A 16,014-nucleotide genomic window follows, 5' to 3' on the forward strand; every position below is an offset into this window, starting at 1 on the left:
ATTTGATGTCTTTCCCACCACCACCACCACCATTTAGTACAATCTGCTTGGTGTCATGCCAACAACCACATTATCATCCTTTCCATTGCTTTATCCTCTTTTTCTTTTTTTCTTTTTTTTGGATGACCTCCAATTTGATTTAATTTTTGCTTGATCCCACTTTATTTCCTACTGTGCACTTTCCATATTCTGCCTATTTTCTGTGGCTATGTACTTGAACTCTCTGTTTGCAGGATCTGCATTTCTCATATACTTGTAATGTGAACTCTGAGCACCATGCAATTTCTTAAACATGGCTACATTTTGGTTGCATCCACACTACAGAGGTAATCCAGGTTGACACCACTTTAATTCCCATGGCTCAATGCTATGGAATTCTGAGAATGGTAGTTGATTGTGATGCCAGAGCTCTCTGACAGAGAAGGCTAAATATTTCACCAAACTTGAGTTCCCAGAATTCCATAGCACTGAGCCATGACATTTTATTCTGTTTCTAGTATGACTGTATACTTTGGCAAATGATAGCCTGTACGTTTTAAAGCAAATATATATGCAGAGTTAAAAAAGGAAAAATTGTTAAATAAGAAATGAGAAATTGCTGACAGTACTGTTTTCAAAAGTTTATAAAGTTTCAAAATGAAATATCAATTAAAAGGCAGCCTTTTCATGCAATCAAATGAATTGTGGCATACACTGGAGCTTTCAAAATATATATGCTAGAAATGTGGTCACATCTGTATCATATTTTGGACAGGATGAATGTAACTTAAAGTGACAAACAGTTCAACAAAGGAGTGAGGTTAAGAGGGTTTTAAAACTATGACATGCATTATGGACGGTGAGTCTCAGAAATACACAAATTTCAGCCTGCTTCATGTAGATCCAGCAGTTCTAGACATACTTGTGGCATACAAAAGCCCTATGGATGAATGGAGCATCAGATTGGAAGTAATAAGGTTGTGCCTGACTTACCTCAGCATTTGTAGCAGATGTTACAAATGTCATAAACATGAACCGTAGGGATCAGAAGGGGGTGGGGGAATCAAGACAACAGATTTAGGCCTCTTTTCTTTACAAGCTAGAATAGCCTGATGCTACACAACAGTGTTCTGACTTGATGTTAATTTCCTTGTCTGCTTCCCAGGGTGCTGTTGTATCTGAAAAGTGAAAGCTTTCGTGAGCAAACATTCAGTTTCCACAGGCAACTAAAAGGGGGTTGGGAGCTTTTCTCAACAAACCAACAGAAGAAAGGTTGTGTTTGTTTCTGCTTCCTTTTGGGGGACTGAGTTAATGGTGAAAGATCTTGAATAGAAAAGGAAGTCTGTTTGTTTTTAGTTGCTGGCAACCCCACTAAATCTAAATTAATATGCTGTGAACTTGTGTTGCACTTCACCAAAAAACAACCCTTAAAATTGACAAATTTGATTTTGTCTTTGGGCAAAATGAGCGATGGAAGCAGGGAAGAGCAAACTAATTTAGGATCACAGGAGTGGAAATCGCCTTGACAGATCAAAAATACAAAATAAGGTATTACTTTGAAAGTGGGTCCTATTATGACATCGTTTCCATCCAGCTCTTTTGTGAAATGAAAGATTCTGACAACTACCTCCCCACCCATAAAGCTATTGTTTTTACCATATGTATTATTTTGATAAATATTGCTGTATAAAGTGCAAAAATATCAGGAAATGTGTTTTGAGATGGTTTTATATATGACCTTGATTTCCTTTCTAAAAGCAGATGAAGATGACACAAAGTGCTGCTTTTTGAGCATTCACCATCTCTAATTTTGCTGGGTATTACTTTATCCCAGCAGTAAATTTGTTGTTCAGTATAAATAGTGCAATGTTTCCTGCAAAGAAATTACATGTAACATCCATAATGTTATACTTCCAAACCAATATCCCTTGTCTCCTGTCAGGAGGTGTCATAAGTCTTTTTGTGCAGAGATCAGATTTGACGTGCGATATCATAGAAGGCATTTACAAATCATTGCTCTAAAATTTCTTTGCACTGGATTGATTGATAATCAGAGTGGTACCAAAAAAGCTCCTGTGCATAAAAACAAGCAGATACTTAAAGCACATTAATGTTTGGGACTGCTTATTATGTACTGTGCATTTTCAGGCTGTTGTATATTGGTAGTTTAAGAGATTTTGCAGGGGGAAATGTTGGTGGGGATTAGCACCCCAGATGCTTGAAAACTTCAGTCTGATCTGTTAGTATTTCACGGTGGGATGCACACTTTGTGCTACCATTCACTCATTATTACCTGTACTTGCTGCCAAGAGAATGGTATATCAAAGTGCTTAAACCTCTATTAATGAGGAAGTCCACTTTTGTAAGGGTTCCAATTAAAAGCACCATTTGTGTGAGATTCTACATGTTCTTGGTGGAGCTCAATGCCTTCCCACTGCACCTTTGCCCCTTTTCACCCCTTAACACTTCTTCCTCCATCCAACTGATCTGATTGGTGCTAGAGATTCAAGAGGATGAAATAGTTTCCATAATTCTAGCTGCAGAAATGAACCCTGATGCTGTTTGAATACCCCATATTTTTCCTCAGCCATTGTCCCTCAACCACTATGGCCTTACATACCAATTGCTGGAGAATCTGGAGAGCCTACTGGGATTGCAGCTGGTGTGTTGCTGCTTTTCATCGTTCTTCCTGACCAGCCAAGCAAAGTCCAAAATCATGCTTCTCAGTCACCTGGCATTTGGAAGAGCAGGTGGCAGCCACACTCACAAGAGGCAGATCCCATTTTGCTGCATACCAAATGTTCTGGGGTTGGTTGGCTGTGACCCAACCTTGTCCCAAAAGCAGGTGCCAGCTCCATTCATATCAATATCAGTGCATTTGGTATGCAGCAACATGGCCTCATCTTGGGGTGAGCATGGCTGGAGCCCACTCTTCCTCTTCCCACTCTTCTCAGCTCTATAGGTGATGAAAGAATAGTACATCAGGCTGACCTATAATAGGCCCTCCTCAAGTCTCATAAGAGGAAGACCTCCCAAATCTTGTGAGAGCTTAGATTTCTCTCAAGAGGTCTTTTCACAAGACTTGAGATGAGGTTTATATAAGCATCCCTCACATGTAGCAGCCAGTCTTAAGTGTGCAAATAAGTGTGCACAGAAGCAGCTCACTAAGATTGGAGTGGAAGATCTTTGTATACTCCCACATCTCCATCTCCATCCAGACTTCCAACTCTGCTGTGTCAAATTATTGAACTTTATAATTTGATTGAATAGGTGAGATCTATGGTAGCAATTCCCAAACTTTGGTCCTCCAGGTGTTTTGGACCTAAATTCCAGAAAACCCTAGCAGGCTTGGCCAGCAGTCAGGAATTCTGGAAGCTGAAGTCCTAAACATCTAATCTAGGTTTTCCCCCCACACTACACAAATGTAGTGGCATAATTCCATTTTTGCCATGTTTCCATCCAATGCAATTCTGGGGTTTAGGGAGGAGCATTTAGAATTCTCAGCCAGAGCTTTAGAGCCTCACCAAAAGACAAATCCTGGGATTCAATAGGATGTTCCCATGCCAGATAAAATGGAACCATAGTGCTATAACTGAATAATGTGAAAGGGCTCTAGGTGTGAATATGGAGACAGCCACAGTCCTCTCATTCTTTGTAATGACCTGTTACACTGAAGTAGAGAGATACTTAGAGTTCTATGGGAGTTCCCTAAGTGTTTTAGTTAATATTTATTTTTCAAATACAAATTTGAAAAGAACAGTGGTTATCAAATGATGGGGTGGGACCCCCAGGGAGGCACAAGAGTTTCTTGGAGTTGTGTGAGACCTACAAGCTCTGATTCTTCCTCCTCCACCTCTTATCAAACTTTGTTATGTGTAACATTTACACATGGGTTGAGTTAAATATTGAATTTATTTACTTATGATTTACTGTTCTAATTTAAATGCTGTTATTTCCTTATAAAATGTTACAATCTGAATATACATAAATATGCAAATGAAAATATGCACACTAAATAAACAAAATATTTTCATTCATATACAGTTGGACCTCCATATCAGTGGGCTAGCTATCCATGGATTGGAGTATCCACAGATGGCCCTGCCCCATTATTCTCAGTGGTGGCATGCGCACAGAGCCATGCCAGTGCAGCTGCTTTCAGACCTAGCATCCATTGACAATAATGGGACTTTACTGTCCATGGGTGGGTGTGTCCAGAATGGAACCACCGCTGATATGGAGGGACAACTGTACTACATAGAGTGGTATATGTGTGTGCAACTTCCACATGTAGATGTAAAAGGGGGTCCCAAGGGTAAAAAGTTTGAGTACCACTGGGATAGAACATTTAATTGTTACCTTCAATAAACTGGTTTCAGATCAGGCATGCATTGTGACTGAATGTGCAGAGATTGCATAATTGCTTTTTTATTCAGTTATAGGTGCCCAGCGCAGGAGAAGCCCCAGTGCACTTGCCACTGAAGTATTTGAGTCTCATTTGGGAAGTCACATTTTACAGGTAAAAACAATGGCTTTACAAAACAAAAAGGCTGACAATACTTAATTTCTATCAGCTATTTGGATTTTGTGTGTTGTGATCACAGCTTACATGATGACGTTTTCATGAATTCATTTTTTTCCTTTTTAGAAAGCCATGGTTGAAAGAATGTTAATGAGAGAGGGAGGGCAAGTATTATTTGTGCTGTAACAATTTAGATCTCACACAATTATCTGTATTGCACTGTGCAGTAGCTGTTGGCTCCCCAAATGATGTGTTTGTTTGTACAAGTATAAATCACTATTTTGTGCAAATAATTTTTATTTTTGTCTTGTTCACATTTAGGCTTTAATTTTCCCCTTTATGTCTTAGTTTTCCACCACGTTTTTTATTCCTTTACTACTCTTTTCACTTTGACATTCAAAATAGTATTATCTTCCTTTCGAAGAGAGCATGTTTTTCAGATCTTACTGGATAATTGATGTGGTGATCCCCAAAATTTTACTCAAGAGTATTTGCCAAATTGATTATTTTGACACATGTTAATGTGCAGTGCATGTGCTTTTGCCATGTTTTGATAGATTCCATAGTAGAATCCTACTGAAAGCAACAGGTCGAGATGGTTATCATTTATAATCTAGAAAAGATATTTTAGAAGTGTACTTTGATTATATCTTTCATTGCATTGAAAATAATTATTTGTCAGAAGTGTGTGCTTGTTTAATCTTTTTGTTCAAGCCAGAATACTATATTAACATTAAAAAATAAAGACAACTGCTCCATTCGGACAACCTAGCATCCCCTAAAGATTTATGCCCTCTTCTCTGATTTGGTGTAGTGAGAAGAAGGACATCAGAAGCTTTGGCTTTCATTTTAGATCCGCTGTGTTCTAGTGTATCATCCAAATCTAAATTTTTGTTAATCGTATCTATTGTTTGTTGAAACAACCAGTTTCACAACCTTTGGATTAAATGTGATTGGTTTAAAACATATCAGTTAAAATGTACAACTGTTTGTTTGAATGGTATAACATACCATGGCTATTCAAAAGTGATAGCAGAAATTTCAGAACTTTTCCTCAGAAGAGGAAGAAAAAGGAATGGGGAACCCACAACTCTTGGTGAGGTAAGAATAGTAGTTCTCCTCACAGCAAACCATACAGCACTATTTCAACCTGTAAGAAACATTCCTCTTAAATATTAGAATAAGGAAACAATGGCCCAGTCCAGACGGGCCGAAGAGGACGCCCTTGCCACGTGCGAGGGGCGGCACTTCTAGACGCCCCTCACACATGACAAGGGCGTCAAAATGGCAGCGCCCTGTACAGATGGGTGCCGCCAGTGTTACACAAGTGCCACATGGTGCCGCACAGCACTTGCATATCGAGTGCACCAATGGTGCACTCTGGCACACTCCTTACGCCGCCATCGCAGCATAGAAAGAACCTGCTTTTTGCAGATTCTTTTTCTGCTGGTGGGAAGCCTCATCATTTGGCAGCTGAGACTTCCCTCCGGCGGAAAAGCAGGCACTGGCAGGATGCCCTTTTTGGACAGTCTGTACCCCGCCATTGTTATGTAATATGTACTTTCAGCTTTCAGAATTACTATGGGTAGTGTTCATATTTTAAAGATGTACTATGGCAAGGTAGTTATAATACTGAAAGGAGTCTAAAACTGCTGGTATAGTGAGTTTCTCAAGGTTGTCAAAATTGTGAATTCAGTGTTTTCCTTGTTATTTTTATTACACTGGTTAAACTTTAACTTGCATGTATAAAATTCATCGAGTCACCCTAAATCAACAGGTGACTTGAAGGCAATATGCACCGACTCTTGCTGTACAAGATAATAATGCACTGCACATTGTTTAAAATACATAAAGACTGTGTGCCATTTTTATGTACAAGACAGGAGTTTTATTGAATTATCTTTCCAGTATTTAATCAGTTCTAGCTTTCAGATTTTTTTCTTATGTAATTTTTTTCATTTGCTATGGAAATATATTAATAGAATGGATAGGATTTGAGCAACATTAGTATCTTTAATTCCCGTTAGTTTCAAGGGAAGAGGTTTAAGCCCATTCAAGCAGATGGCCAAAAAGAGGGTGCAGAGGCTACTCCTGCACCAATGGGACCATGGTGACCATATGCTGTGGTCCCGAGGCCAGACACTGCTGCAGTCCTGAATGGGCCACCGGCAGGAGCAGCTTTTTGCTTCTCCTTTTGCAGACAGGATCAACCCATCTTTGGCGGCCTCAGAGCAGCTTCTGGGCAATTGGGGCATTCATCATTTAAATGCCAAAGTACCCAAAAGCAGGGACGTAGCCAAGGGGGGATTCTTGGGGTCCGCCCCCCCCTTCCATTAGAAAAATGAATGGTGTGTGCTCCTGCGCTGCCGCACTCAAGCCCCATTATAATGGTGGCACTTAGTCTGGACCCCACCCTTCCCAAAATCCTAGCTACGTCCCTGCCAAAAGGCGCTTTATTTGGCCAGTATGTTTCAGGCCTCTGTTATTAAACCAATGAAACCTAAAATGCTTTTAAATGGCATGGACTGTGCCCATATGTTGCTATATTATAAAGATTAATGAGATACTGATTGAAATATATCTAAATACAACCATTCTGAGTACTATTTGTGACATGTTTACAGTTCATCTTGATCTCATTCCTAGAGCTAAGAAGACTACCATAGAATTTTAATTAACTATTCTTTTATGTTTGTTTATATTTTGTTTATTGGGGATTTTGGAGAATGAGTCTCATGAAAATGGGAAGTAAAAATATTTTCAATATACAGTACATATAAACTAGTGACTAAGAAATACAATTCTGTTTATAACATATTATAATATACAAATCGATGTGTAAAGTATCCTCATCACCATCACCACCACTGCCATCTTTATTTTACACCCCATCTTTCCCAAAAACTGGAACTGTATGTGGTTCCAGTATATTTTACTGTTTCTGCCTTCAACCTACCATTGAGTACCCTTATCCAGAATTCTGAATCCCAAACTGCTTCAATTCCAAAATTGTCCACACAGGGAACTGAAATAGTGACACCTGTACTTTCTGATGGTTCAGTGTACACCAACTTTGTTTCATTCACACAATTATTAAAAATATTATGTATGAAATTACCTTCAGGCTATGTGTATAAGGTGTACATAAAACATAAATGAATTTCATGGTTAGACTTGGGCCCCATCTCCAAGATATCTATGCAAATATTCCAAAATCTGGGGGGGGGGGGGGATCTGAAATCCAAAACACTTCTTATCCCAAACATTTCAGATAACTGTACAGCACACCCGCATCATACGCGGGCGCGCTTTATGCGGACTTGAGCTTACGTGCTCAAGCCACAGGGCATGCACGGGGCGGAAGGGGTGGCGTGTCCCATTCAATTGAATGGGCACGTGCGCCCGTTGCGCCCTGTGCGCCGCCGCGCCACTGTGCATGAGCCCCATTGTTTCCAATTTGCCTTACGCGGAGGGGTCCGGGATCTTTGTCGCTCCTTTTTGGGCTGGGTTTAAGGCAGATTTGAAACATGATGTGTGGTTGCCACAGTCCCAACCCATCTTCAGAAGGGGCGGATTCAAGCTCCCCCTCCCCTGTCTGTTTTCCCCCAAAGAAAACCTTTGACTCCTCCCCCCAAAAAACCCAAAATTGTCATAAAGGATGATGAATAAAGTACAGAAATTAGCACTCTTATCATCCAAATTTTTGATTAGAGCACCAATAACCTGTGAAGTAGAAGGTACTGGTGTGAGGTTTTTTCTCTTCCTGTACCAACCTAGGAAATTTTTTAAAAATATATATTTTCCCATTCTTTTTGAGACACTTATGTCCAGTGCAAAAATACTAAATGCATGATTCCATCTGCAGCTAATTTTTATGCACAGAAATATCTACCTACCCATTGGTCACTCTCCAGGTGGTGTATGGTCTAGGCGAGCTGTGATTTACATGTATACACTTCTGTTTATTTAATAAGAATGCAACACATTTCTGTTTAAATATGATTATATAATGTGTATAGAAGCTCAGGTTTTCTTCATCTTGACTGCATGTAAGTTTGGTCATGAAATATTAGGGGCAGAAGTTAGTATGATTCTAGTTAGTGCTATATTGTTTGCTACTGCACTTTTTCTCAGGCCAGATGCAATGTTTTTTTTCCATCAAGCTGCTCCAAGGCTTAGTTACTGGGGTCCCTTACTTAGAGAGACAGTGCCCTTGTAATAATATGGGTGTTGCATCAATGAAGCAATTTTTTTTGTCCCGTAGCTTTTACAGTGAGTTTTTACAGAATCTGATTATTCCACTACTCAGAAAATTTGTTGGATGTTCTGCCTAATTTCATGTCAGGTTCTTGGTGGAGGATAAGACTTCAAATGTAATGTTGGCTGTTGATAAATTTTTTTCAGAGGCAAAGAGGGTTAGAGCTCTCTTATGTGTTTTATATAAAGCTGATAGCAATCATTTTATTGTTTTTACTGTACATTTTATTCCTTTTGGATGTTGTTTTTAATTTCATGTTTGAAGTTTCTATTGGATCTACTGGATCTGTTGATCATAATAAAATGATGATGATGATGATGATGATGAGGATGATGATGGTAGGCCTAGAGGAGTCCCAATAGAGTCTATCACAGTACCCAATAGAGCAAAGCATATTTCTCTCTTTCCCTTTGTCATAAGTGCATGCATGGGATGAGATAAAGAATGGACAAGTTGTGTATATCTTCAGATTCCTTTCAATCCCTCTGCCTCTGCTCATAGAATGCTGACAGAGTAGAAGGAAAGGAATGCTGGATATGTATATGGGAGCCCTCACAGGCATCCATTCTCCATAATGGTCTTATGTGTACATGGTTAAGTGTATGTGTACACATCATATTGAAGAGTAACTAGGGGTATGCTATGCCCTATAACAGTCCTCCATGTGTGCCATGCTGGATGGAACGAGCATGTGAGAGGATTATATTATGTAAGAGGATGTATGGACAGAGAGATATATACACAGTCATGCACACACAACAAATAAATAAGAAGTTGGGACACTGTCTTTATGGTAATATGACCAGTTTGTTGGCATTCATCTGATGAATTAAATGAAATTATTTCAAAAGATAGAAGGAAGTTGACATTTTTCAGTATTTTACATTAAATTTGTCAGAAGGTAGTATAGGATTAAAGCCAATATTAATTATCTTTAGCGTAAACCCAATGAAATGAATGAGACTTGTAAGTTACAAATAATATTTCAATTGGTTTGCTGTAGGTGGAACTAATGGTGGGCTTAACTCAGTCATATCAAACATTTTCAAGACATTCAAAACAGTAAAAAAGGCCAGCCAAAAGCATATGGCTCAAGAATGTTACAGTAAGAAAAGGACTTCACATATTTTATATACAGTAGTTCATGAACATAGTTGTACTCATAGTAGGAATAATTTGTTCCCACCAAAGATCAGTTAATTAACAGAATACCCTTGAGTTTTTATTAAGATGTGGGCGCATTTTATTCAGACATGCATGTGTACAACTTTGGTTAGAATTCCCGGACTATTGGTGGAAAAGAAAAGTTAAGGATACGCTGCATTTTCTTGCAGAGTGTGCAGGAAAGATAGATTTTTCAAACCATCTTTGGATAATTTTGTATGCAACTTGGCTGAAATATCTATTTGGAAATGGACAACCTGCATAGGATCTCTCCCTCCCTCCATCTCTTTTGCAGCTGTGAAAAGACTAAAATGTAATAGAGACAGTGACTGACCTCACTTTAAAAAAAATATATAATCAAGAATGTGCAAAAAATGTAGGATTAAATATAGTGGAAAGTAAAAGTTAGATAATATATTTGCATATGCAAATTAGCTTAATTGATCCTGCTTGCCTCTACAGGGATTTTTCATTACAAACTGGAGTGCTACATTGTTCAGCTCATATTGAGTAATTTAGTAACTAATGAGACCAGTTTGCACTAATTTGCATATGATAAATGAGCTTAATTGCAGTAAATAACTTGGAGGCATAATTACTTAATTTTCCTGTGTTGCACGGCTTTTAAGTTCACGTATGAACAGCTCAAGATAATTCTACATATTTAAATACGTTGCTTTTCAAATTTCTTAAACCAAAAGGCATACCTTAAAATTTCATACTGTAAAACAGTCAGAGGTGAGGTTTACTGTATTGCCACTTTAAATGCAGTAACTCTGAAATCTGACTTACTATTATTATTTATAGTAGCAGTAGTATTTAAAATGCATGTGGCAAAAGTTCAATGTTCTTTATACTTTTAAGATGTTATGTATGTTGATATGAGTCCTTTATCTATAATATTTTAGAATGTTTCTTGCTTATGACAGAGCCTGCTAAAGATAAGGGTGCAGTTATAGGCTAAAAAACAAACATACTTATTTGAAAGTAAGGATGTCAACCAAAATAATGTTGCTAATTGTCCATCTTATTATATTAATGATGTTGAAAAATAGCAAGGATGATACTGTAGACATTGTGTTTCAACAGATAGTATTAAAATTATATGTTAATTAATTAATAATTAAAATTACATAATATGTTAATTATATTAATTATATTGAAATGTGTATTGTACAAAACCAAACCAAACCATTATTAGCAAAGAATGTGAGACTTGACATTGACTTGAGATGACTGAAGTCGATCATTATTAGATATCCCATTTTATTTCTGCTTTGTTCTTTTGCTATTTTAAGCATTGAAGAGATACAACAATGGGGATGAAAAGAAGCATCCTAGTCACCTAAACAACAAAGTCAATTGAACAAGCAGGAGCAAAAGGAATTAGGTGATGGGAGGGCAGTATTATCTTTGACTACTACAAAGAAAAGTTACTAATGAGAAAAATTATGAAAAGAAAGTAAGCCTTCTTGAACAAAGTTTATTAAGACAGCTTGTTTTCCCAAATCAATTTATTTATTTTTTTAACCAGAAAGTTTTTACTTTCTCCACATACAGAGTAATGGACTGACCCCTCTGCTCCTAAGATTATAGTCTTACTCTCTCCTTCTTCATGACCTGGACTTCTACAGGGTTCCTGGGTCTCTAATCCAGCATCCAGTTTCAAAGGATACCGAGCCAAGGGTTTCTTATAAACTTACAAGCAAAGAATGAAGGTTTCAGCTGTGCCTGGTTGTTCATCCCTAGAACTTGCTATTCACTCTTGAATGTGCAGTGCGTCCCAGTACAGAGGTTCCATGTATTGGAAACTCATTTACACTGTACAATTATTTGTTTGTTGCTGTTGTGTCTTCAAATTGTTCAAATTTATGATGATCCTAAGGCACCATAAGGGAAGCTTTCTTGAGAGAGGGTTTGCCATGGCCTTCTTTGGAGGCTGAGAGAGTGTGACTTTCCAAAAGCCAGCCAGTTGGCTTCTATGAATAAGCAGGGGTTCGAACCCTGGTCTCCCGAGTCACAGTCCAATGCTCAAAACACTACACTACACTGGCTGCCATACCATTACAGTGGGCCCTTGGTATCCACTGGAGTCTGGATGCTCAAGTCCCATTAAATACAATAGCATAGTAAAATGGTGTCCCATATATAAAATGGCAAAATCAATGTTTGCCTTTGGGAATTTATGCTTTTTGGAATATTTTCAAACCAAATCTAAATTCTCAGATTTGTGGATAAAAACTTGTGGTTATGGAGGGCAAACTGTATAGTACTACATCAATATTGTTACTGTTGTTGTTATTTACCTGTTTTTCCTTGTGGATCAAGGTGGGAAACAATGACAAATAACACAACACATAACATCAATTTAAAAAGCATATAAAACCAATATATATTAAATTCCATCAATAAATACTTTAAAACTGTAATTTAAAAATAATCTGGCCAGAAGAGACTGCTCTTTACTGCTGATTTAAACTCAGACTGCACCTTGAGCTGGCAAACATCTCCCAGCAGCTCATTCTCAGTCAGGGACAGATGACAAATATGTCCTCTGATTTTGGCTGTCAGTTTTGGCTGACTGAAGTAGATGTCTCCCAGATGACCTGAGCATATGTGGCTGATTATATGGTAGAAGGTGATCCTGTAGGTAATCTGGGCCCAAACCATGTAGGGCTTTAAAAGTAATAACCAACATAGTTTTCTGTGGGTTTTTTGAGGCTATGTGGCTGCCTTCTGGAAGGATTGATTCCTGATCTTTTGCCTACATCTGTGACTGGCATCTTCAGAAGGTGGTGGCATGGACACACTTCCATGCCACCACCGTCTGAAGATGCAAAACATCAAGAATAAATTCTTCCAGAATACAGCCACATAACCTGGAAAACTATGGATGCTGGCTGTGAAAGCCTTCGACTTCACATAATATCCATCACTTCGTACATTGCCTGGAAAAAATGGTCAACCACTGGTGTGATTTTAATATTGGTGTAATATGATCACTTCTAGATATATCAATAATCAATCTGGCTGCCATGTTTTGAACTAGTTAAAGTTTGGGAAATTGATTAAGAAGTAGCTCAATATATGGTGCATTGCAAAAGTCCAGCTTTGAGTTTACCAGGGTGTACACTACTATTTAGATCCCCCAGCTCTAGGAAGGGGCACAGTTGGTGTAACAACCAAGGCTGATAATAAGCACTTCCGGTGTATTACACAACTATCTGGGCAGTCATTTGGAGACACATATCTTGATGCACTCTTAAGTTGCAAACACACTCATTCTGGGGAGTCTCCATCCAGGACTAGTTGACACACCTTCAAACCCAGGTTAGGACACTTGACAATAAGCACCTCTATCTTATATGGATTCAGATTGTTTCAGATTTTTTTCCCCTCATCCAGCCAATTATCTCCTCCAGGCATACATTCAGAGGGGACATAGTATCCTTAGCTGATGCTATTATTGAAGGCATAGAGAAGCATATTTAGGTGTCATCAGCATACTATCAGTCCCCTAATAGATAATCTGTTTAATCGCTGGAAATATTATCTTCAGGCCACTGAAAACACCTTGGTTAAATTCAGCACTCCACAACAAAGACGCTGTTGAAACACATTGCAGACTTTAAAAAATGTGTTGATTCTCAAGTCAAAATTCACTTCATCCTATTACCTGCCTCCAGAGAAACAAAATGAATATTTTTATAAGGAAATGTGACAGCAACCAGTTTCTTTCCCATCCCCAAAAGTGAGATGCTGTGAACTGGAAATAGTACTTCAGATGAGGTTCAAGAAGGGCAGGGATGAGAAATTTGGTCCATTTTTTAAAAAACTGCTTTCAAAGCTTCTATACATGGGAATGGAGCAGATGACCTCCCTGTGGAAGCAGTCATTCTTTGTCTTTATCCATCTGACAAACACATTCCTAATCTGAATTAAAATATGATAGAGATGTAACTCTTTGCTAATTACATTCTTGAAGGAAGCAACATGTAAAGGTAACAATTTTTGCCCTGTGCTGAGAAAGTCTTTGAAAACTGAAATTTTCAAAGAGTATTAATAATCTGGGATTTAGTCTGTGAAAATTCACACATGACTGTGTTTTGAGAGAGAAACAGAAATACTATTTTCTAGGCAGACTGTTGTTTATTGAACATAAAATGCTGTTTTAGTTCAAAACAAATATGTGAAAAATCTGCACAGAATAAATTGTGACTGAAGATTCTCTCCAGGAGTCTTCTTGTCAGGGTTTCCCAACCCCTGAGAATCACATTTTAAACCACTTTTCAAATATTTTTAAACATTGTTTCCATCCCTAGAATATGATGTTCACCCATTTTGTTATCTCATATTTTTACTGATCTCCTCCTCCTCCTCCTTTATTGTTTAGTGTCTAATCAAGAATTTGTGCATGTACTATCTAGCAATCTGTTTTTCCTTGGCTAGATTTACTCTCATGAAGAAAAGCTGTTTTTGCAAAGGTTTTTCAAAGACACAGAACAGAATGTTTATGGCCACTTCCTAGGACAGATATATTAAGTGAGGTCTGTAGTTTTCTTTCCCTCCTAAAGAAGCAAGTATCAAATTGTTTTGCAATTGAAGCTTGAAGCAGCACACTTAAACCTGCATTTTATACAGAAGCTATGGCACATGTAGTTTCGTTTAATAAAGAAATATTTGATCTGAGCAGGATACTGAATACCATAGTGTGTCATTTCATTCCTTGAGAAAGTATTTGAAGAAAATGACATATCTCAGCACTGTTTGTTGACCATTTTGTTGTCACCTGCTGAGTGTTGTCATTTCCATAGCCACTGGGCTGTGTTGAATGAGACACAAGGAATAGGTCATTAAGAGAAATAGGGGACTTTCTGCAGCTTGTAGAGGTTGAAGAGGGATTGTTTTATCTCCCCTGCTACATCAACAAAACTGTGTTTAATGGAGACTTCATTCAGCTGTGATTTGGGACTCAAGCCTTATTTTCAGCTCATGTAAAATGATTTTAAAGCATAAATAACATAAAATTGTGAGTTGTTTGCCCCAAGAAGTGTCATACGTTGGACAAAGATTGCAAAGTCAAGGTCAGGATGATTAAAATGCCCGCTCTCTTGATGCATTCTTGACTTAAAAATTAATTTGTTTGCATTGAGCTGGAGGGGGAAGGATTACTGTGAGATATATATGTGTACACACACACACACACACACACACACACACACACACGAGCCAGTATCAATAGATGAGGGCCAGTGTGGTGTAGTGGTTTGAGGGTAGGACTAGGAATCTGGAGATTTAATTTCCGACGGGGTGACCTTGGGTGAGTCACACCCTCTCAGCCCCAGAAAACCCCATGATAGGTTTGCCTTAGGGTCACCATAAGTCAGAAACAACTTGAATGCACACAACAACAAGAATATGTCTGCCTGTTTGTCTGGCTGTATGTGTCTAGTTCATATGTGTTGAAATTTCTGATAATGTGGATGATACTAATTGGTTCATTTTCTGATCTCGTTAAAATAAGTTTTTCAACAAACATAATTAACAATGAACATGTGGAATATAGGAGTGACTGAGGATCCTGTACTTACGTGGATATATTGTCCTAAATACAGTGTAAAAAGGCAGAAAGGAACCCACTACACCATTGAGACTACCTGGTCACCCAGTCAGCTTCAACTGCTGAGCTGGGATTTGAATCCTAGTCTCTAGAGGTGAAGCCCAATGATCAGACCACAACACCACAATGGTTCTTACCTTTTCCCCAAATATGGGACCCAAGGCATCTTATCAGTTAAATCAAAATATAAATAAAACAACATATAATACCATTTTAAAAAATTAAGGAGTCATATTAAAGCACTTAAAATAGTTTAAAACATGTTCAAAGCATAGTAAAAATAAAAATACAGTATGTTACATTAAAAAGAACTTTCTGCCACCACCAAAAAGTTGGAGGTCTGCTTACAGAAAAAGATCTTTGCCTGCTAATGAAAAAAGAATAGAGAGGGATTTAGCATAGCCTCCCATGGAAAGGTGTTAACAGCCTGGGAGCAGCCACTTAAAAGGAACCTTCATTTGTTTCTGTCTC

The 16,014-nt window shown here is 38.2% G+C and overlaps 1 protein-coding gene across 6 annotated transcripts in view; it reads left to right on the forward strand.

Annotated features, from left to right (window-relative positions):
* The window catches only part of NPAS3 (neuronal PAS domain protein 3), a 948,130-nt gene that overhangs the window by 449,211 nt on the left and 482,905 nt on the right, over positions 1-16,014 (forward strand). For all 6 annotated transcript variants that reach the window (XM_089523551.1, XM_089523555.1, XM_089523557.1 and 3 more), the window contains one exon: positions 4,416-4,498. In XM_089523551.1, coding sequence (XP_089379677.1) covers positions 4,416-4,498 — 83 coding nt within the window. The remainder of the gene's footprint in view (positions 1-4,415; positions 4,499-16,014) is intronic.

The sequence above is a fragment of the Sceloporus occidentalis genome, unplaced genomic scaffold, assembly GCF_023333645.1.
Source record: "Sceloporus occidentalis isolate IW3139 unplaced genomic scaffold, rSceOcc1.0.p SCAF_4, whole genome shotgun sequence".
NCBI classification, from domain to species: Eukaryota; Metazoa; Chordata; class Lepidosauria; order Squamata; family Phrynosomatidae; genus Sceloporus; species Sceloporus occidentalis.